General features: G+C 45.1%; 1 protein-coding gene across 1 annotated transcript in view; it reads left to right on the top strand.

Annotated features, from left to right (window-relative positions):
• The window catches only part of HERC2 (HECT and RLD domain containing E3 ubiquitin protein ligase 2), a 308,748-nt gene that overhangs the window by 50,177 nt on the left and 235,219 nt on the right, over positions 1-23,352 (top strand). The window contains exons 8-12 of the mRNA XM_082245322.1: positions 1,111-1,282; positions 14,186-14,359; positions 18,076-18,264; positions 21,224-21,375; positions 21,712-21,869. Of these exons, the coding sequence (XP_082101448.1) occupies positions 1,111-1,282; positions 14,186-14,359; positions 18,076-18,264; positions 21,224-21,375; positions 21,712-21,869 (845 nt within the window). The remainder of the gene's footprint in view (positions 1-1,110; positions 1,283-14,185; positions 14,360-18,075; positions 18,265-21,223; positions 21,376-21,711; positions 21,870-23,352) is intronic.

The following is a 23,352-nucleotide window of genomic DNA, read 5'->3' as shown; positions in this document are numbered from 1 at the left end:
GTATGTGTTTTCAGCAATGTAGGAGTTGAAACAAATTATGCATAGGTTTTATTTTTTTACATAAATGCAGCTGAACAATGATTTGAAAAAAGGACCAGACCAGCCTTTTTTCTGGGCAGTAAAGGGCCGTACACACTTGACGAAAATTGGACAAAATATCCTCCGATTTTTCTCTGTCTTCTCAGCGTTCATTACCATTTTTAGTTGACAGTGCATAAATGTTCATGAAATTTCTCGTCCGATTTTTTTTTTTTTTTTTTTTGGCACATTTGTTCCTAGACTTCCGGGTAGTCAGCAACTTCAGATCATGCGCGGTCTTTCGTATCTGATTTTTCACGGACATACTGCATATACATTAAACGAAAATTGGTCGTCTGGGGACGGACGAAAAAAAATTTTGGTGTTTGTCCCTCCGTTTTTTTTCGTTGAAAATGTTGGCATCGGCTGCTGAAAGTTTTGTGTACACATCGGGCGGGAATTTTCGGCATATTTTCTACTAGTGTGTACCCCACTTTAGTGATTTTAAAGACCATTTAAAGAAGCTGCTTTTTTTTTTTATTCTGCCCCACCTCATTGTGACAGTATTCAGACTTGCTAAGTAATTCAGGCTCAGGTTTATGTTAATGGTTGAACAAGCAGTCTCAATCTTCTGAAGTAGTTGCTGACCTCGCAGTGGTTTCCCAGTACATTAAAATATTATTGTAGTAAGGTAAACTGCCCAAACACGTTTCTCCATCCACGGTACACGGCACGGCTGGACAAATCTCCCAGATGAATCTTTAAAAATACCAAACAGTGCCTGCATCTCATTGGATACAGGTGCACCAATGAGTGCCTGCATCCAAAAGCCACTTTCTGCCTGGCTCCCTTTTTTTTTTTTTTTTCTTTAAATCTAAGGTTGTCCGCCCAACAGGGCCACTTAGTGAATTTTGTATGGTACCGGCTGAAATTTGCGGTGTATGGCCAGTTTTAAGAATATAAGTCAAGGTGGGGCTTTTGTATTAAATGTGTGTTGGTGATGAGAGCGCTTCTCTATGGGCAGCAATTAGTGTTGTGAATAAATTTGTTGTCGTGTTCATTAATGTGTCTGTCTATTTTTGTGTTTTGTAGCCAAATGTTATCTGCCGTTATGCTGCTACTTCAGCTCTGGGACAATGGAACGAGGGAAACTGACAATGAGAGGTCAGCCCAAGGAACCAGTGCACCTCTTCTTCCTTTATTACAAAGGTTCCAGAGCATTGTGTGCAATAAAGATCTTCATAACATGGATAAAGAGATTCAGGTCCGTTTTTAGTTATTGTCAACCTGTCACTTGCCAACAAGACCACAAAATATGAATAGGGACAGTGTTTATTTCAGTATGTATTGTATAAAATATTAAATCAAATTGAGATTGATTGCTGATCTTCTGAGAACCTCTATTTATTGTATACATATTCTCAGCAAATACCAATAGCTACTTATTGCTTGTATAAAGTTGTAAGTCCCCATGCACACTAGGCTCTTCTGAATGCCTTTCACCTGACGGGAGAAAAACGCTCAAAAAGCACCTAATGCTATGTTTAGCAAACGCATCCAGGCGCATTGAGATGTGTTCAGGCATGTCAAGCGTTTTGGGCGTTCATTGAACATATTATTTTTATTCTGGTCATTGAAATGAATGAACGCTTTGAATGCTTTTTTCTCTTGCGTCCTCCGACAGTCGCCGCCACTTCATAATCTTCACTAATGGGGTAATTGACCCTTGCTCCGCAGGAGTAGCTAGGCAACAAGATTTGTTAATATCAAAGCTTTTAGCATATCACACCCCTAGGGGGTGGTCCCCTCAGTCAATACCAGAGGGTGAGAAGGTAGCGTTAGGAAGCCAGGAAATAGCCACATAGGATAGACTTAAATCGCTGAATCCCCATTAGATTAGATAGTAGGTACAATGCCCGGCGGGTGTGGAGATGCGACTCGGTGTACATCTTGTGATATGTATGCGTTCCTCGGCGAATACAAATGCGCAAAATGTGAGCACGTTGCTTCCCTGGAAGCTCAGGTCCTGAATCTAGGGAAGCAGCTGGCAACACTGAGACGAATGTCCATACCGGAGGAGAGCCAGGATTGTACCAATCAGGTGCAGGCAGGGGCCTGCACAGAGGTGGGCGGAGTATCGGAGGTGCAGGCATCAGAGCAGAGCAGAGGGGTGACAGTTAGGAGGGGTAGAAGGGGACAAGTCAAGGAGGCTGATCCTGGGCTGGAGCACCCCAATAGATACGCCCCGTTGTGTGATGTTGGGGAAACCAGTCAGGGACCAGCATTGCTGGAGCAGAGCGACACCCCTAGCTGCCAGGGGAAGAACTCCTCCAGTGAGGCCGGGAGAAAGGGAAAGGAAAGACAGGTGCTGGTGGTAGGGGACTCAATTATTAGAAGGGCAGACAGTGTAATCTGTGACAAAGACCATGTGCGCCGAACAGTCTGTTGTTTGCCGGGCGCTCGGGTTCGGCACATCGCGGATCGGGTGAACAGATTATTGGGTGGGGCTGGGGAAGACCCAGCTGTCATGGTACACGTGGGTACCAATGACATAGGCAGAGGAAGACGGAGAGTCCTAAACGATTTCAGGGACTTAGGCGCTAAGTTGAGGACTAGGACCTCCAAGGTAGTATTTTCCGAAATACTACCTGTACCTCGAGCCACACCAGAGAGGCAGCGGGAGATTAGGGAAGTTAACGAGTGGCTGAGGAGCTGGTGTAGTAAGGAGGGTTTCGGGTTCCTGGAGAACTGGGCTGTCTTCTCAGTCGGTCACCGGCTCTTTGGTAGGGACGGATTGCACCTAAATGGGGTGGGTGCAGCCGTACTGGGTGCGAGGATGGCCAAAAAGTTAGAGGGGCTTTTAAACTAGGGAATGGGGGGGAGGGTACAGATGTAGAATTAGCCAGTGGAAAGCAAGTTTCAGAGGGCAGAAATGGGGGCATTAGCGGTAGGGTGTTCGGAGCTCCTATACCCAGGGTGGGTACGGGGAAAAATCAAGAGAGCAGCCTAAAAACATCAAAATTACGAGGCTTATATACCAATGCCAGAAGCCTGGCCAACAAGATGGGAGAGCTGGAGCTGCTGATGTTTGAGGAGGACTTAGATTTTGTGGGGATAACTGAGACTTGGTTTGACAGCTCTCATGACTGGATGGCGACCATTCAGGGGTATTCCCTTTATCGCAGAGATAGAGAGGGTAAAAAAGGGGGAGGGGTATGTTTGTATATTAAGAACAGTATACAGGTAAATATGAGGGATGATATTAATAATGGAGCTATGGACGAAGCAGAATCCCTATGGGTAGAGCTTCAAAGGGAAGGCACGGTGGGGAAGGTAATATTGGGCGTATGCTATAGGCCCCCAAACCAGAGGGAGGAGGGTGAGGTGGACCTCATGTTACAGATAGGATTGGCAGCAAGGATGGGAAATGTCATTATAATGGGGGACTTTAATTATCCTGATATAGACTGGGCAGAAGGAACCGCGCATTCAGCCAAGGCTCGACAGTTCCTAAATGTTTTGCAGGACAATTTCATGGGTCAGATGGTGAATGCACCGACAAGAAACAATGCGGTACTTGACCTACTGATTACCAACAATACAGACCTGCTCACGGATATAGAAATACGGGACAACTTAGGGAACAGTGACCATAGGTCAATTGGTTTCAGTATTAATTACAGTAATAGGAAACACAAGGGTAATATAAGGACACTGAATTTCAAAAGAGCCAATTTCCCTAAACTGCGCTCGCTGCTAGAAAATATCAAATGGGATAGAACCCTGGGAACAAAGAACACGGAGGAAAAATGGGAGTGCTTCAAGAGCATACTTAACAAGGGGGTGGGCCAGTGCATTCCACAGGGAAATAAATTTAAAAGAGCAAAACTAAACCCTGGGTGGCTAAACTCCAACATAAAAATGTATATTAGAGCTAAAGAAAAGGCCTTCAAAAAATACAAGACTGAGGGGTCATTGGCAGCATTTAAGCACTACAAAGAGTGTAATAAGAAATGTAAAGATGAAATCAGGGCGGCTAAAATAGAACACGAGAGACATATAGCGGAGGAGAGTAAAAAGAACCCCAAGAAGTTCTTTAAGTATATAAACAGTAAGAAAGCGAGGCCAGAACACATCGGCCCCATAAAAGATGATAAAGGAAAAATGGCCACTGAGGACAGAGAAAAGGCGGAAGTGTTAAATAATTTCTTTTCTTCAGTCTTCACAAAGGAATCGGGGGGCTACACGAACCCAGCTTGTAAGGCCGAACTAAATAATACACCTCAGGAAGTGCCGCCATGGCTAACAGAGGATAGACTTAGAGCTAAACTAGAGAAACTTAACATAAATAAATCCCCGGGACCGGATGGCTTGCACCCAAGGGTTCTTAATGAGCTCAGCCAGGTGATTGCCAGACCATTATTCTTGATCTTTAAGGATAGTTTACAGACAGGTATGGTGCCAGCTGATTGGAAAAAAGCCAACGTGGTACCAATATTTAAAAAGGGGCCGAGATATATCCCGGGTAACTATAGGCCGGTCAGCCTAACATCAGTAGTCTGCAAAATTTTGGAGGGGATGATAAGGGACCACATACAAGACTTTAGTAATGAAAACGGTATTATAAGTAGTAATCAGCATGGATTCATGAAAAATCGTTCATGCCAAACCAATCTATTAACCTTCTACGATGAAGTGAGCTGCCACTTAGATAAAGGTAAGCCTGTGGATGTGGTGTATCTGGACTTTGCAAAGGCCTTTGACACCGTTCCCCACAAACGCTTACTGTACAAACTAAGGAAGGTAGGTATGGATCATAAGGTGAGTACCTGGATAGAGAACTGGCTCCAGGGGAGAGTCCAGAGGGTGGTGATTAATGGGGAGTACTCTGATTGGGCGGGTGTGGAAAGTGGGGTCCCCCAGGGTTCTGTCCTGGGACCAATCCTGTTTAATTTATTCATAAATGATCTAGAGGAGGGGATATCTAGTACAATCTCAGTATTTGCAGATGATACTAAATTAGGCATGACAATATCTTCTATGCAGGATGTGGAAATCTTGCAAGCAGACCTGAACAAAATAACGGGGTGGGCAACTACATGGCAGATGAGATTTAATGTAGAAAAATGTAAAGTAATGCACTTGGGGGCCAGTAACCAGAAAGCAAGCTACTCACTAGGGGGGGAACCTCTGGGTGAGTCTAGGATGGAAAGGGACCTGGGGGTACTGGTAGACAACAGGCTTGGAAGTGGCATGCAATGCCAAGCCGCTGCAAGCAAAGCCAACAGAATACTGGGTTGTATAAAAAAGGGGATTCACTCCAGAAATAAAGAGATTATTCTTCCACTCTACAAAACTCTGGTCCGGCCACATCTGGAGTATGCTGTCCAGTTCTGGGCACCGGTCCTCAGGAAGGATGTGCTGGAACTGGAGAAAGTCCAGAGAAGGGCAACAAAAATAATTAGGGGAATGGAGGACATCAGCTATGAGGAAAGACTACAAGCACTGAACTTATTCTCTCTGGAGAAGAGACGATTGAGGGGGGATATGATGTCAATGTACCAATACTGTACTGGCGACCCTAGCATAAGGAACAAACTATTCAGAGTAAGGGAATACAATAAGACACGTGGCCACTCACTAAAACTTGAGGAAAGGCGGTTTAACCTTAAAGTGCGTAAGGGGTTCTTCACTGTAAGAGCGGTAAGGATGTGGAATTCTCTTCCGCAAGCAGTCGTATCAGCGGGGAGCCTTGATAGTTTCAAAAAACTATTGGATGGACACCTTAAAGACCACAACATACAGGGGTATACAATGTACGGTTAAAAGCAAACACACACACACATCATAGGTTGAACTGGATGGACTTGTGTCTTTTTTCAGCCTCACTAACTATGTAAAACTATGTAAATACCTCCCTGCTTCCAGCATTCTCAACTCAGTTTTCAATTGCCTAGCTTAGGAGTAGCTGGCTGTTCCTGTGCTGGGGCTTTCAGTCTCAGCCTTCTATCCTCTTTTTGATTTTATTTCAAGTATTTTTCTCTTTCTTTTACTTAGCTGTTTTTTTTTTCTCGGCATTAGTTTGGTTTTTCTTCGGATGAAGATGATCATGCGGAGCTGGGTCTCGGTCTGGCCACCCTGGATCCCAGGGCTGAGAGCCAGGGGTTTCCCCAGCCTGCCATCGAGCGTTAAGCTCAGGTTTTCCTGGCATATTGAACGACCCATCCCTGTTCGCTGCAGGGATGCTGCCTGTGAGGTGGCTACCTCACCGGACGCCATTTGCGGTTTCGCACCGCAGTCCACTGCGTCCTGGCTGCGACACTCCCTGTCCTCAGTACAGCGGTTTGGTCGCTAGAGAAGGCTCCCCACGCCGACCGGAATGGTAAGTAAATTTCTATGTGGGGACCTGTCTGTTTGGGTGCCAGTCTGTGACTGTGTGACTGTATAAATGCTGAGCTCCCTGTCAGATTCCTGTGTGGAATAGCTGCCTTTCTGTGGGCTGCGGAGGGGGGGGGGCTCTCCCGCTCTGCTGTGTGAGATGTATGGGGCAGACTGGGCTCAGACATGCTGTGCGGCGACCGCTGATGCAGCCCGCCATTTTTTCTCGGCAAACTGTGGTGACCGGCCCTGTGTGGTACAGCGCGGTGTTTTGGCGCCAAACGCTGCCATTTTGGCGGTGATCGCTCCTGCAAGCACATGTAGGCGCCATTTTCTTATTGCCTTGATTCCCTCAGCCGAGCGGCCATGTTTGTGAAGCCTTCATAGGCTATATAGGGCGGTCAGCCATTGCATCACTTCCTTTTTCACTGGAACAGCGATCGGTGGCAGCAGCTGTGTGCTCTCTCCAGGTTTTTGCCTTCCTTATCCTGTATTTCCTTGCTCAGTGCTCCTTATCCCTGCGGGGGTCGGTACATACAGTAGTGTGCGGTGGGCTGCGCTCGCCGCGGTCTTAAAGGGGCAGTACTTTATTTCAGTTGATACTGGGGCATGGATTCTCAGGATTGCAAGTTTCCTCCCACCCTGGTGGGGGGCCAAGGGGCTGCTGCATCCCCCGAGGGGGCTGATCTGGCTGCTGTTGTAGCGAACTTGGCTTCTCGGGTGCAGATGCTAATGGCTGATCGATCCGCAAAACGGCCCAGGTTATCTATTTCCTCTGATTAAGAGGGCGATGGGGCTGCTATGGCTGGAGTGCCCTTCTCAGGGTCTCGTTCATCTCTGGACCTTGTGGGGTATGAGGGGGAGGCTGAGGTAGGAGTTGATACTTCTCCCCCTGGCTCGCCTGAAGAGCTTGCACTCATGGATGAGTTGATTACTTCTATCAAGGAAACACTGCATCTGCAGGATGAACCGTGTCCTCCTGGTTTGATGTCCTCTTATGGGACGAAAAGGAAACGCAAATCAGCGCAGGTTTTTCCCTGCCCTGCGGAATTTCAGCGCGCTGTTGATGAGCAATGAATTTAAAGAAGCCCTTTACTGTGCCAAGTAAGTTCAAGCTGCGTTATCCATTTACACCCACCACTGATGAGCGTTGGTGTGTGCTGCCTCAGGTGGATCACGCGGTGGCAGTTTTGAATAAATCTACTGCGATTCCTGCTGAGGATACCCCGGTTTTTCCGGGACCCTACGGACAGCAGATTGGAGTCTCTGGCCCGTCATACTTATACGGTTGCTGGTTCTATGCTGAAGCCTATTTTTGCTTCCATTATGGCAGCCCAAGCTATTGCGGATTGGACGCAGGTGCTCAGGCACACCCTGGTGGCTGACTCTGCTCCGCCGACAACGTTGGCTATGGTAGATCAAATTCATCAGGGTGTCATGTATTTGTGCGATGCGGACTTGGATTTAGTCCCTTTGGCTGCACGCCTCTCCAGTGTGGCGGTGTTGAACCGTCGCCTGATATGGCTGAAATGTTGGTCGGTTGACCAATCTTCTCGCAAGACTCTAGCTAATCTTCCCTACGCGGGATCTCGCCTTTTTGGCGAGTCTTTGGATACTCTGATAAAGGGAATTTCCGGGGGTAAGAGCACTTTCTTACCCCAAACTCACAGGAATAAGTTTGTTCGCGGTAAGAAGAATACCTCGTTTAGGCCCTCTCAGGGGTCCTTTCGTGCCTTTCGGTCACAATACAAGGGCAAGCCCTTCAAGGGCCAAGGCTCCCAGAAGAAGCCGTGGGCAGGTAAGCAGAAGTCCGGCCAGTCCGGGTCCGCTGCCCATACCAATTCGGCCTGAAGGGGTGCCCTCACCCGGTTCTGGGGTGGGGGGACGTTTGCTCGGTTTTTTTCAACCCTGGCTGGCCCGCATTCGGGACAGGTGGGTTCAGGAAATCGTTCGATCTGGATACAAGATCGAGTTTCCCTCTCGGCCAGCGAGCAGATTTTTTCCCTCAAATCTTCAGCTGTCTCCGGAGCGTCTGCGGGCCCAGGGAGGTGGTGGTTCCGGTGCCTCATCGGGACAGGTTTCGGGGGTTCTACTCCAATCTGTTCTCTGTGTCCAGAAAGGAGGGCAAGGTACGTCCGATTCTGGACTTGAAAGCTCTGAACTGCTTTGTGCGGGTTCGCAAGTTCCGCATGGAATCCCTGCGCTCAGTCGTGGCTGCCCTGAGTCAGGGGGAATTCATGGCCTCCATCGATCTGAAGGATGCGTACCTTCACATCCCCATTTTCGAAGGGTCACCAGAGGTACCTTCGATTCGCCATTGCGGAGGATCATTACCAATTTGTGGCGTTACCCTTCGGTCTCGCTTCGGCTCCACGGGTTTTCACCAAGGTGCTTGCGCCGGTCCTGGCTTTATTGAGAGCCCAGGGCGTCTCTGTCTTGGGGTATCTGGACGATATCTTGCTTCGGTCTGCGACCAGTCAGGGCCTGGTGAACGACCTGTCCACCACGATGCAGACTCTGCAGGAGTTCGGTTGGACGATAAATTTTCCAAAATCAACGTTGTGTCCGTCGGTTCGTCTTCACTACCTGGGGATTATCCTGGACTTTGCTCAAGCGAAGGTCTTCCTGCCGGAAGACAAGCTCCGGACACTTCAGGACGAGGTCAGGTCCCTCAGGGACACTCAGTACTCGTCCCTCCGGACATGAATGAGATGTCTAGGTCTAATGGTCTCTGCTTTCGAGGCGATTCCCTTCGCCCAGTTTCACACGCGGGGTCTTCAGGCGGAGATCTTGGCCAAGTGGGACGGGCGCCCGCATTCTCTGGATCTGCAGCTTTCGTTGAGCCGCCACACCCGAAGGGGTCTTTTGTGGTGGCTCCAGTCCCCGGCGGTGTCGGGGGCAAGTCCTTTCGTCCCTTGTCGTGGACGGTGATCACCATGGATGCCAGCCTGTCGGGCTGGGGTGGTGTTCTGGGCGTTCTGTCCGCCCAGGGAACTTGGTCGGAGGAGGAATCCTCCCTTCCGATCAACATTCTGGAATTGCGAGCGATAAAGCTTTGCCTTCTGCATTGGTCGAAACGGCTTCAGGGCCGTCCGGTTCGGGTTCAGACGGACAATGCCACGGCGGTGGCCTACATCAACCATCAAGGGGGCACCAGGAGTGCCTGTGCTGCTCGGGAAGTAAACGGCATTCTGTCGTGGGCCGAGACGCATGTCCCGGCGATAACGGCTGTGCACATTCCGGGGGTGGAGAACTGGCAGGCGGACTATCTGAGTCGCCAGACCCTGGACCAGGGGGAATGGTCCCTTCACCCGGATGTCTTCCAGATGTTGTGCGCGAAGTGGGGTCTTCCGGATGTGGACCCGTTCGCGTCTCGTCTGAACAACAAGGTGGAAAGGTTCGTGGCAAGGACGCGCGATCCTCAGGCAGACGCCTCAGACGCGTTAGTGGCGCCCTGGCATCAGTATCGTCTGATGTATGCCTTTCCACCGATTCAGCTGCTGTCCAGGCTGCTTCGCAGATTGGCCTCGGAACTGCACACGGTGATTCTGGTGGCACCGGACTGGCCTCGCCGGTCTTGGTACACAGACCTCGTAAATCTGGCAGTCGACGCTCCGTGGCGCCTGCCGCTTCGGGAAGATCTTCTGTCGCAGGGACCGATATTCCATCCTGCTTTACAGTCGCTGGCTTTAACGGCCTGGCTGTTGAAAACCAGGTCCTGAAGGATAGGGGTCTCTCCCCTGAGGTCATTCCCGCTTTGATCAAGGCTAGAAAAGCCTCTTCGGGAAAAATTTACTACCGTACTTGGAAAGCGTACTTTGCCTGGTGTGAGTCCAGGGGGTATTCCCCTCGCTCATACTCGGTGTCGAGAGTGTTGGCTTTCCTCCAAACTGGAGTGGACCAGCGTTTGGCGCTGGCCACAATTAAGGGTCAGATTTCTACGCTGGCCATTCTTTTTCAATGCCCTGTGGCGTCTAATTCATTGATTAGCACCTTTGTTCAGGGGGTGCGACATTTGGCCCCTCCTAGGAGGGAACCTTTGCCTCCATGGGACTTGAACTTGGTTCTGTCCGTGTTACAACAGACTCCTTTTGAAAAGATCAGGGAGATCTCTTTGTCTCTGTTGTCCAAAAAGGTTGCTTTTTTGGTGGCGATCACTTCGGCTCGCAGGGTGTTGGAGCTGGCGGCTTTGTCCTGCAGCTCTCCCTACTTAGTGATTCACTTGGATAAGGTGGTCTTGCGACCTAACCCATCTTTTCTTCCGAAAAGGATCTCGGAGTTTCACCTGAATGAGGATATTGTCTTGCCTTCGCTTTGCGTGAAGCCTAAGCATCCGAAGGAGGTGGCTTTGCATGCCTTGGATGTTGTTCGGGCGATCAGGGTTTACCTGTCATCGACTAAGTCTTTTCGCAAGTCGGATTCCCTATTCGTTCTTCCAGAGGGACCTCGGAAGGGCATGGCGGCGTCGGCTGCTACCGTCGCCAAATGGATCAGACAGACAATTGTGCAAGCCTATGCCTTGAGGGGGAAGGTTCCTCCTTTCCCTGTGAAGGCGCACTCTACCAGATCTCTGAGTGCGTCTTGGGCCTATCGTCATCAGGCTTCTGTGGCCCAGGTGTGTAAGGCGGCGACTTGGTCGCCCGTTCACACCTTCTCCAAATTTTACAAAGTGGATGTTCAGGCATCGGCAGATGCTTCCTTTGGCCATAAAGTTCTTAGTGCGGCAGTGCCTTAGGGTCCCTTGTTTGGGCCCTTGGCTATTGGGGTGTTTTTACCCCTGGGTTACTTGTTCTTCCTGGGTTGTTGCTCCTGTTGAGCATGTTTTCCTGTTGCCAGGTTGGTTCTCTTACTTTGGTAAGGTTCCTTTCTCTGTGGGTACTGCGTTGCTTTATGTGCGGCTGCGTTTTTTTCCCACCCCTCATGTCTACACTGCTTTGGGACGTCCCCATTAGTGAAGATTATGAAGTGGCGGCGACTGTCGGAGAACGTAAGAGAAAACGGAATTTTTGTAAAATCTTACCGTAAAATTCCTTTCTCTGAGTCCTCCGACAGTCGCCGCCCCCCGCCCCTCTTTTGGGGTTTGTTTATGTACTCTACTGCTATGCTACTGAAACTGAGTTGAGAATGCTGGAAGCAGGGAGGTATTGACTGAGGGGACCACCCCCTAGGGGTGTGATATGCTAAAAGCTTTGATATTAACAAATCTTGTTGCCTAGCTACTCCTGCGGAGCAAGGGTCAATTACCCCATTAGTGAAGATTATGAAGTGGCGGCGACTGTCGGAGGACTCAGAGAAAGGAATTTTACGGTAGGATTTTACGAAAATTCAATTTTTTCTGTCCAAATGCTCCTCTGTGTGATTGTGGTTCGCTTAGATTTTTGCCCCTAATACACCCCTGCTTCTAAATGCCTTTAAATGCCTGTGTGCATAGACATATACACTATTTTCAAAAGTATTGGGACACCTGCCTTTACATGAAATTTAATGGCGTCCCAATCTTATTCCGTAGGGTTCAATATTGAATTGGCCCTCCCTTTGCAGCTATTACAGCTTCAACTCTTCTGGGAAGGCTGTTCATAAGGTTTAGGAGTGTGTCTATGGGAATGTTTGACCATTCTTCCAGAAGCGCATTTGTGAGGTCAGGCACTGATTTGGACAAGAATGCCTGGCTCGCAGTCTGCGCTCTAATTTCATCCCAAAGGTGTTCTATCGAGTTGAGGTACAGGCCAGTCATGTTCCTCTACCCCAAACCCTCTCATCCATGTCTTTATGGACCTTGCTTTGTGCACTGGTCCAAATCATTTGGTGGAGGGAGGGGGGATTATGGTGTGGGGTTGTTTTTCATGAGTTGGGTGTGGCCCCTTAGTTCCAGTGAAGGGAACTCTTAAGGCGTCTGCATATCAAGACATTTTGGACAATTTCATGCTCCCAACTTTGTGGGAACAGTTTGGAGAGGGCCCCTTCCTGTTCCAACATGACTGCACACCAATCCTGTTGGAACGCTAGAAATAGTGTGCAACATTAGAAAGTGTTCCGCTTCTCACATTTCAGTGACCCTCAAGTAGTGACCACAGACAGGATCATCTTTTCAAGTTACAGCCATTAATGTGTGGTGTTGGGTTTTTTTTTTTTTTTATCTTACAAATTTTTGTCTGTGTAATCCACCTGGTCAAACATGTCTCTCTAGATGATACAATGATGTATTTTAAAGGATTTCGCTGTTTTAGCTTATTAAAAATTTACAAATTATTCAGCAGCACAACTTGGTATGCCTTTGCCTTAAAATATAAATGAAGGAAAGGCCCACTAAGTTAGGAATAAATGGTAAACTTGTCTTGTTTGATGCACAAAGGCTTCAACCTGTGTGGGGATAACTACTACACCAGTTTGCAGCTTTTTGCATGCAGGAACAAGCATGCAAGATCATGAACACATTAATCTATCTGACCTGGTCTTAGTGTAGGTTCACACTGAGGCACGTTTAAAATCGAGCAAGTTCAAATGAACTTGCATGATTTCAAACCGGCATTTTCAGTCACAGATGTCTATTGGAATCGCCACCCAAAGTCCCCAAAAGTAGTACAGAAACTAATTTGGGACTTGTTGCGGCACCGCAAAGTCGGCGTCGCACTGATTCGGACGGTGCCATTGCCGGCAATTGGCTCCGATTTGACTTTCAAATCGCATGTCAAATTGGACCAATGTGAACGTGGGCTTATAGTGCTACCATGACCTAGAGAAAAGCGAGGACCTGGTCTAAAAGGATACCATATTCATGATACCAGGATTCATATGGCCCTCCACAATTTATTTATGCTCTGTAAAAATAATATTCTCATGGTACTGAGTTTTTTTTTTTTTTTGCACTACCATAAAAAATTGTTAGAACTTCCCCAGATCATCAAGTTCCCAGACTTCCTACAGAGACAGAGGATGCTAGATGACTCTGACATTTTTGTGCCCAATTCTGCATCAACCCTTAGAACCCTCGGGAAGAGGTGCCATGTGTGTAATAAAGATGGAATAATAGGTGAAACCCATTATCATGGTCCTACCTGTCCATCCAGTCCATTCCTCTACATCCAAAATCTACTACACTGACCTGCATTCTTAGAAACCATTCTGTTGTCTAAAGGCAGTACGTTTATTGTATTTTCAACAAAGTCACACTACCTGATAACAAGATTTGGGTTAGTTGCTCTTTCTGAAGCAAAATATGCACTTTTCTTTCTGGGCCCTGCTATGGGTACAAACTATGCACACGTGTGGTATCCCAATTCAAATCCGGAGTAAGTAGCATGAATTTCGGGATATTTTTTTGGTGGGTTGTAGTAATGGCTATATATATATATATATATATATATATATATATATATATATATATATATATATATATATATATATATATATATATATATATATATATATATATATATATATATATATATATATACATTTTGGTTTACTTTTGATTTAAAACAACGGTAAAAAAAAAATCAAGAGAAAACTAGTAACATTTCCCACCAAATGTAGAAAAAGGTCAACATGACAGCCAGCCAGGCAGCTAGCATGTTTTAGTAGGCGGTCAGCAATTGTAGCCTTTAAATTTTAATTAATTTTACAACCGATTTCCCACAACAGTAAGTTTGTCATTTTATGCAGTTTTGTTATGGTATTTGGTATTGCATGATCGATTCTCATGAGAAAGTTTATTTGCTTGTTTTTTGAGTTCAGAGTTTTCTGTGACATAAATATTGTGTTTTGTATTTTTTTTTTTTTTTTTATATAGATGCTACCTTGTACGCTGAGTCCAAATGAAAATTTTTTGAGGTATCTGATCTTGCCTCAGGACAATGAATTGGCCATAGACTTGAGACAGACAGCTGTTGTTGTTATGGCACATTTAGACCGATTAGCTACTCCTTGTATGCCTCCACAGTGCAGTTCTCCAACATCTCATAAGGTAAGTTGCCCTAAGTTTATCTCTTTATTTTCCTATGTTCTTATGTTATTGCTGAGGCAACAGAGGCTAGCTAGTCCAGCCTTTGGCACAACATCAGGAGAAAAAGCATAATGTAAAGTGTAACCCACAGCAACTAATCCTACTTCATTTTGCAATCCTTACATTGCAATGTGACCTGGGACTCTCTTACCTTTTGGTACTCTTAATCTAAAAGTTTGTTAAATTACCCCCTTGATGCAATCACTAGGAACAAGCTTTTTCTGTAGCTCTCATGCTACGCTCTGTTGGACATTAAAGTCCCACCCTGGGATTGTCTTTGTCCCAGAGTGGAGCTTTAAAGACTAAGCTTGCTGGCAAGAACAAAAAAAAAAAATTGAGTTTTTTTTTTGCAAGTAAAAAGTGCTTTTTTTAATTTATTTAATTTTTTTCTTAGCGGTTGCAATACTCTGTAGGCTCCTTATCAGCAGATCAAGAGTGCAATGTCAGGCTTCTGCAGACACAGTCTGCCCGTAACTTATGTAGGGGCAGACAGTAAGGCTCCATGTACACGGGACGCTGGAAATGGCCGTTTAGGAGCAGTTGGGCGTTTTTTTCAGAAGCCCCTGAACCCATCTACATTTTATCTTCTCTGTCCATGTACACCAGGTCGTTTACAGTCATTTGCAGGCAGTTGCGTTCAGGGACTGTTTTTAGAACGCAATTATTTGCGTTCGAACGTGTGTTTCCCGGCGTTTCAAACGCACAAATGCGTCCGAACGCGTCTGAACGCGATGACCCGCGTTTAGCGTTCGCGTTTTTTCATTTTAAAGGGGAATAATTTTTATGACCTCTAGGAACGCTTCTAAACGCAAACGCCCGCAAACGCTGCTAAACGCCCGTTAAACGCGGGTACAAACGCGACTGAACGGACGTTTCAAACGTCCTAAAAATTCCAGCATTCAAAGGGACTTTTAACAACGTCCCGTGTACATGGAGCCTTACTGGATTGCTGGAAGTGTCAATCAACTGCAAAAGCGGTCATCAGCTTCACTGCAGTTGATTGAGAAATATGAACCACGGTTGAAGATCGGATTTGTAGTTCGTTCATTCACTGATCGCAGTAAATAAATGATGCACCCGTGTGGGCAGAGCCCCAGACAGCCGCACCGGTTTTAAAATGTGACGGGGTGCAGGGACAGGATCCCCTATCTGCTGTCACAATAAGGATACTGGGAGGGGGGCTGCATTAGTAACATGTTCCATGTTAAACACTGAATACAGGTGTATGTTACTAAAGGTGAGCTTAGCCTTTTAAACGTCTTAATTTTTTTTTGCAACTGTAGTCACCGGAACATACGGTTGCTTGGAGATCGCCTTGACCTTTTACCCTTGATATGCTGGTCTTCAATTTTCTGTCTGATCTCCTAAGGATCTCTTAGTGCCGGTTCACATTTGTGCGATGCGGGAACGCTGCAAATATACAGCGTGTTCCCGCATCACATCCGCACCCCTGGCAGTTCACACTGCCATATGCGATACGCTGGGGGTGTCAATTAAAAGTTAACGACACCCCCCAGATCAGATTGCATATCGCAGTGCGATCTGAAAGTTCGCACAGAATCGTATTGCACTATTGTTAACCACCATGTGATCCGATTCTGCTGCGGACCAAAAATGGGTCCTGTGCGTCTTTTAGTGCGATTGCGGTGAGAATTCAGCCATACAAACTGTATTGCTGAATTTGCACCACACAGAGATCACATGTAATTTAGGAGCAGAGCGCTCCGAATTACATGCGATCTCTGTGATCGCACAAACGTGAACCGGCATTTACTTTCTAGAATATGTACTTGATTTTGGCGCATGCTGTTTACTTTTATAATGCATGAGAGTCACTTTAGCAAAATCTGAGCCAGTTTTTTTTAAGTTGGCCTCAAAGAGGAGCTCCAGGCTCCCCCCAAAAAAATTAAAGTCCGCAGCCGCAAATGCTGTAGTTGCTGACTTTTGATATTGGGTCACTTACCTGTCCAGGAATCCAACCGGATTTTAACCCGAGACGATTTTTCAATCAGCTATCCGGTGCTGGTGCCGCCATCTTGACTAAGGTAAGACGGCAGCCGGTTTCCTACTGTGTATGTGTGAAGCAGGCTTTCCTTTGTGAATGTGCTGGCTGCAGGGGAAAAGAAGGGGGGGGTTTCTTGAAGTGGGAGCAGGTACCTTTTGGGTGGAGCTAGGCTTTAATTAGCTCTGCTTTCATAAGATACAAACTGTCTGTTTTAGTTTGAATTTGGCACATTCAATGCGACATGTTTTTAAAAATGGCACGTTTTTAGAACTACCTGAATTTGGTGAACAAGTTGCTGTCAGAACCAAAAGTTTTGCAAATGTTTCATGAATTTGGCACAATACAGTAACAAGGGGGGTTAATGCCAGAAAAGTGGTGCAGCAGCTTTAGTGAAATCCCCAATATTCTTAAAATTTTTCGGTCCATAATCTTTTCAAAGGGTATCACAAATCTGTCTAGGTCATTTTACAATATGGTCGTAGAATAGACAATATTTTAGCTTTTTGGAAAAAAAAAAAGAATAGGCGATATTGTAAGGCTCCGTTCACATGTAGGCGTTTTGGGGAGTTTTTCTGCTCTAGGATCAGCTCTCAAAACGCCCAACAAGACAAATCCTATTCATTTCAATGGCCCCTGTTCACATCTGAGCGTTTTGATGCTGTGAGCAAAACGCCCAATGCTCAAAAAAGTACATGAGCTTCTTTTTGGGCAGATTACAGGCGTTTTCCATTGGTTTCTATTCAATCTAAAAACGCCTGCACAAAAATCGCGGTAAAAATCGCGCGAAAACGCTACGCTCAGGTGTGAATGTAGCCTAACTGTTTTCACACATTATTTGTTTTACTCTGTGCCAAAGGCATGCAGGTTTACATGAGACACTATCAAAGAGCTGAAGGATCGCCCCAATTGTGTTTTGCGCTTTCTCTTCTTTCTTTGTACCTGTGAATAGCTTTATTTTTATTCTAAAAAATGAAGATAAAAAGAAATATGAAAATTAACCATAATAACGTGTTTTACCTCCAAATTCCTACTTGCTGGTGACAAATTTCTTACATGTTTACTTGCAAAACAAGCCCTTTCCTTCCACAGTGGAAGTTAAAAAGGAGAATACACAATGGATTGTTTCTGTAGACAGACAGATATTTTTTATTACTTGTATTGTATTACAAACGGACACACTAGAACAAAGAAACAAGTGTGCATATTAAGCCCCAATTCACACCGGTGTGAATTGTTATGTGATTTGATAGTGCCAAATGGCATGACAAGTCATACCCCATTGCCGTTCATATCGCCACGACTCATGTCGAAGCGAATATTAAAAAGGTTCCTGCACTTTTATCTCTACTTTTTTTTTCCTATTTTCATTGTGACTTGCATAGACTTCTGTTAAATGAAGTCGCAAGCCGCAATTAAATTGGCAGTGCAAATATCACTGATGTGCGGCTTTGAAACTACACTGAAGTAGCGCAATTTCAAAGCCGCATCAGTGTGAACCAGGGCTAAAATTAATATGTATAGGTTGGGGTAGAATGACTTTTTTTCATAATGTTTGTCTCCTGATAAATGCCCCAATTTATTTGATATTTTACAGAGACGGAAACCTGTTTCTGTACATATGACATTCTGTACATAAGTAAACATTTCATAAAACCAGTTTTTTTAATTCTAGGGTTCTTTACAGGAGGTGATCAGCTGGGGTCTGTTAGGTTGGAAATATTATGCGAATGTGAGTGGCCCTATACAATGTGAAGCTCTTGCTAACCTCGGTGTTACACAGATTGCTTGTGCAGAGAAGTGCTTTCTCATACTCTCCAGAAATGGCAAAGTTTACACTCAAGCTTACAACAACAATACACTGGTATGTTGAAATATTATTATTAATAAAGATCTTTTATTACATCCATCACAGCATTAATAAGTTAGTGCTGGTTCACACTTGTGTGATTTCTGATGCTATTTGAGTTGCACAGATTGGCATTGCAAGGGAGATCAAATTATTTTCCATGGTGCCCGTTCACATCAGGGTGACAACTGCGGTGTCATTTTGGGAAAAAGTTCCTGTGTTGGTGTGATTTTCAGTGTGATTTGTCTCAATATAATATATTAACCATATCCAAAATCACACTGAAAATCACATCAAAAGCGCATCTCAGTAGTGTGAACCGAGCCTAAATCTGTAAAATGTGCTGCAACTTTTTCATTTGAAAAATTGTGTTACTGTTTCATATTGTTTGTAAAACCACATTATTAGGAGATAAGTTATGTCTTTCTAGTATTGTAGAATCTGACAGTGTATAATGCAAGATGTTAGTTTTGAATTCCCAGAATAGATTGAAATTACTTTCTGTGTAGTAATTTTGTATAATGAAATGATTCCATTGTGTGTTTTGGTTCCTATTTAGTTACCTTTTATGTGTAACTGTATAATAGTCTTGAACATAACCTGACATATATAATGCAGCCCTGTGGATGCTGAGCATACAGCACACCTACCAGAATATCCACCTCTACCTGCTTCTAATTGGACAATCACTTGTTAGTTTGTTCTCCACTTCTTTAAAGACAAACTTTGGCCCTGTTCTAAAAACACTTTAACCACTTTACCACCGGAGGATTTTGCTGTCTTCCGTCCAGGCCACTTTTTGCGATTCGGCGCTGTGCGACTTAACTGACAATTGCGCGGTCATGCGACGCCGTACCCAAACGAAATTTACGTCCTTTTTTTCCCACAAACAGAGCTTTCTTTTGGTGGTATTTGATCACCTGTGCGATTTTTACTTTTTGCTCTATAAACAAAAAAAGAGCGTTTATTTTGAAAAAAATAACAATATTTTTAACATTTTTTTTATATGAAATTCCCCCCAAAAAAGATGTAAAAACCAATTTTTTAAAAAATGTTTGGCCAATTTGTTTTCTGCTACCTATGTTTGGTAAAAAAAATCGCAATAAGCGTATTTTGATTGGTTTGCGCAAAAGTTATTGCGTTTACTAACAAAGGGAAAGATTTCTGTCATTTTTGGTGTTTTTTTAACGCGTAATGGCGGCGATCTGCGATTTTTTTTTTTTTTTTTGCGGGACTGCGACATTGCGGCGGACAGATCGGACCCTTGACTGACATTTTTGACACTTTTGGGGGTACCAGTGACATTACTGCAGTAATCAGTGCTATACATATGCACTGTTACTGTAAAAATGACACTGGCAGGGAAGGGGTTAATTTTTTTGGAGAGGGAGGGGTTAATGTATGCCTGGTGCTTACTGACGTGTAGGGGGGGAGGTGACTGAGTGAGTCATGGACAGATCGGATGTCCAGCTGTGCTGAACACTCCGGTCTATCACTCCTTGTCACTATGGAGATCCGCCCACTTGTGTTTACACAGGCGGGCGGATCTCCACACTAGATCCCCGACGATCGGGGCAGAGCAGCGGCGATCGCCGCTGCTCCTCCCCTGGCCCGACTCCCGCTGTGAATGAAAACAGCGGGAGCGAGCCTCCGGCGGCGCGCAAGCGCCGCCCAGAAGGGGGAGTGTCTGACGACGTAGTACTACGTCGTCAGACGATAACGAGCCACTCTGCCGCAGTAATATTACTGTGGGCGGTGGTAAAGCGGTTAAGCCAGCAGCTACAAATACTGACACCAGCCTAGGAGTCCAGCATTGTCTTTATTGGAGTTGATCCTTTGCCACACTTCGGATCCCTGGTGCCGCCATCTTGGATGTGAGAGCTGACAGTGACTTCCTAAAAAAAGCAATAAGTGGTGTGACGCTCCAACTTAGACGTGTACCTGTCTCTTTAAGGGATATGTGAATGTGCTTATTTAAAATAAAAAAAGAGCATTATGGGATATCATGTACCAATAAATAAACCTTTGTATATATTGTGTACCACCACTACTATGGTTCCTGGATAAATAAGTTTGCAAGCAGCATATGTATCTGCACTAGATTTGTAAGCAGCAATGGTCATGTATATTTAATGAATTCAGTTTAAACCATTAGTCCATAACATTTGCAGTCCACGGAGTAGAAAGGAAAGTTGATAGTAGTTATATCGCCACCAGGTGCGAACAAATGAAATGAAGACACCACGCCCCCCCCCCCCCCCCTTCCTCACCTAGTGTGCTCTCACCTTGTAATAATGACCAACAAATGTTCGCTATGCGCCTGGAACCCTCCTCAGGGGTTATAAGGGTGTACTGGCAATGTATACTCCCCTGTTAGTTGCACCGTCTTCTTCGTTATTCCACCTCTAATAGCAATCCCCAAATATGGAGTCTGGATCTCATAGCCAACAGGAACACCCGTTGGTTCCGATTAACCTCCTTCTCTCCTCTCTGCTCAAGCTCATGCGTCAAAAGAAAAACTAAAATACTGAGCACTCTGTTACATCAGCTGGTCCCTCCCCTACGTGTTACGCCATAGGTCATGTGGCTTCCTTATTTTTGGCTGTGACTTCCTATTGTCTCAGCCAGCTCCCTACTGTGCATGTGCGAGGTTGCGCAGCTCTTTTTCAGAGTGGTCCTGCAACCTTCTGGAATGTGTGACATGTCCTAGGAGGTTGGTGGTGGGCCAAGCTTACGTAATTCTCACCCAAGTACCTGTTTGAAGAGGGTACCCGCTCCCAGGGATAAAAAAAAACAACGCACAGCAATTTTGTTACAGTAGGAGAGGAGGAGGATGAGCAGAATATCACTTTTAGGTGAAGGTCCATTTTAGCTGTTAGTTTGCTTGCAAAGTCTGTTGTATTGCATCGATAGCATTTTTCTTTGTAGAACCTGTATCTCATTTTTCTTGTGTTCATTCCCGTATTTCTTCCAGGGACCACAGCTTGTGCAGGGTCTTTCTTCCCGGAATATTGTGAAGATTGCTGCTCACTCTGATGGGCAGCATCATTTGGCCTTATCTGCCACTGGTGAACTCTTTTCATGGGGATGTGGTGATGGTGGAAGACTGGGCCATGGAGACACTGTGTAAGAATTTGTATTGTACTTGAGGACTGCTGTGTGATGCATGGTTTGTAGTTTTATTCATAGCTCGAACCATGTGGTGTTTATACATGTTTTACCCAAGATTTATATGACTTTCACCTAAGAATTGACACATTTTTTTTCTAAATGATTCCATTTAGAAAACTGAACCTTCTATTAAAACATATAAATTAACCTATTGCTGACTGTATGTATGTATGTATGTGTGTATATATATATATATATATATATATATATATATATATATATATATATATATATATATATATATATATATATATATAAATAAAAATTACGGTTTACCGTTTTTTGTTTCAGTTCGTTAGATGAACCTAAGCTAATCTCTACTCTGTGCGGGAAGCAGACCGGAAAGCAAGTAGTTCACATTGCATGTGGAAGCACTTACAGCGCAGCAATCACTGCTGATGGGGAGCTGTACACATGGGGACGTGGGAACTACGGAAGGCTGGGGCATGGTATGTATAAAGTGTTACTGTCAGTTCTCTAAAGTGATTGTAAAGCTTCTAAAACAACCCATTCACTTTAAAATAGAATAGAAAGGCAAAACCTTTGTGTGTAGATAGATATACTGTAAAGATACATTATAAATACTATATTTTTTTTTTTATTATCACATTTGTTCTCAGCTGCATAATAGCTAGGGGAGGAGAAGAGGCAAGCAACACTGATATTCCCAGTGAATGGCCGTGCAGGCGAGGTGTGTCAGGACACGTCTGATCATTGGAGGAGAGCCAGGCTCCGTTCTCAGTACAGCTAGAGAAATGACCAGGCTGTGCTCTCCTGCCTAGTGCGGCCATTTTTTTTTTTTTTTTTTTTTTTTAGGAAAGCGGAAGGGACTGAGGATCACCAGGGATTTTACACAAAGGAAGCCATAAAAGGAGAACAGGATACTTTTTCATACAAGTACATGGTACAGCAGGCACATATCAGGAATATGAAATGTTAGGCGTTTACAAACGCTTTTAACTACTGGCTCATGTAAATTGTCATTAACCACTTGCCGACTGCCTAACGCCGATCTACGTCGGCAGTCAGCCCCTCACAGGCAAAGTGACGTAGGGCTACGTCACTAGCTTGTGAGGGTCTAGGGAGCGAGCGCGCGCCCCCGCGTGGTTACGGACCCCCCCCCGCGCGTGTGAACGGCGGACCCGATGTCCGCCGGTCACTCGGCGATCGGCGGGGGAGAGGGAGAAAGTCAGGCAGCCTGTGTAAACAAGCTGCCTGTCATTCTCCTTGCTGTTAGGATACTGATCACTCGGATCTAGTATGTAGATCCGTTGATCAGTGTCCATACAGCTCAAGCCCCAGCCAATCACAGTAGAAAGCACGCCCCTAGGGATACACACAGCCCCTCCCTCCCAAATAAAGTTAACCCCTTCACTACCAGTGTATTTTTACAGTAACAGTGCATATATATAGCACTGATTACTGTAGAAATGTCACTGGTAACCCCAAAAGTGTCAAAAATGTCAGTCAAGGGTCCGATCTGTCCGCCCCAATGTCGCAGTACCGCAAAAAAAAAATCGCAGATCGCCGCCATTACACGTTAAAAAAAAAAACAACAAAAATGACAGAAATCTTTCCCTTTGTTAGTAAACGCGATAACTTTTGCGCAAACCAATCAAAATACGCTTTTTGCGATTTTTTTTTTTTTTTTTTTTTTTTTTTTTTTTTTTTTTTTTTTTTTTTTACCAAACATAGGTAGCATAAAACAAATTGGCCGAAAAAGTAAAAAAATTTTGATTTTTAAATTTTTTTTTTGGGGAATTTCATATAAAAAAATGTGAAAAATATTGCTATTTTTGCAAAATTGACGCTCTTTTTTTGTTTATAGCGCGTGATCAAAAAATCGCACAGGTGATCAAATACCACCAAAAGAAAGCTCTGTTTGTGGGAAAAAAAGGACGCCAAATTCGTTTAGGTACAGCGTCGCACGAC

This window comes from Pelophylax lessonae (assembly GCF_965119305.1).
Source record: "Pelophylax lessonae genome assembly, chromosome: 2".
Taxonomy (NCBI): Eukaryota; Metazoa; Chordata; class Amphibia; order Anura; family Ranidae; genus Pelophylax; species Pelophylax lessonae.
This window is presented reverse-complemented; position numbering and strand designations above follow the sequence as displayed.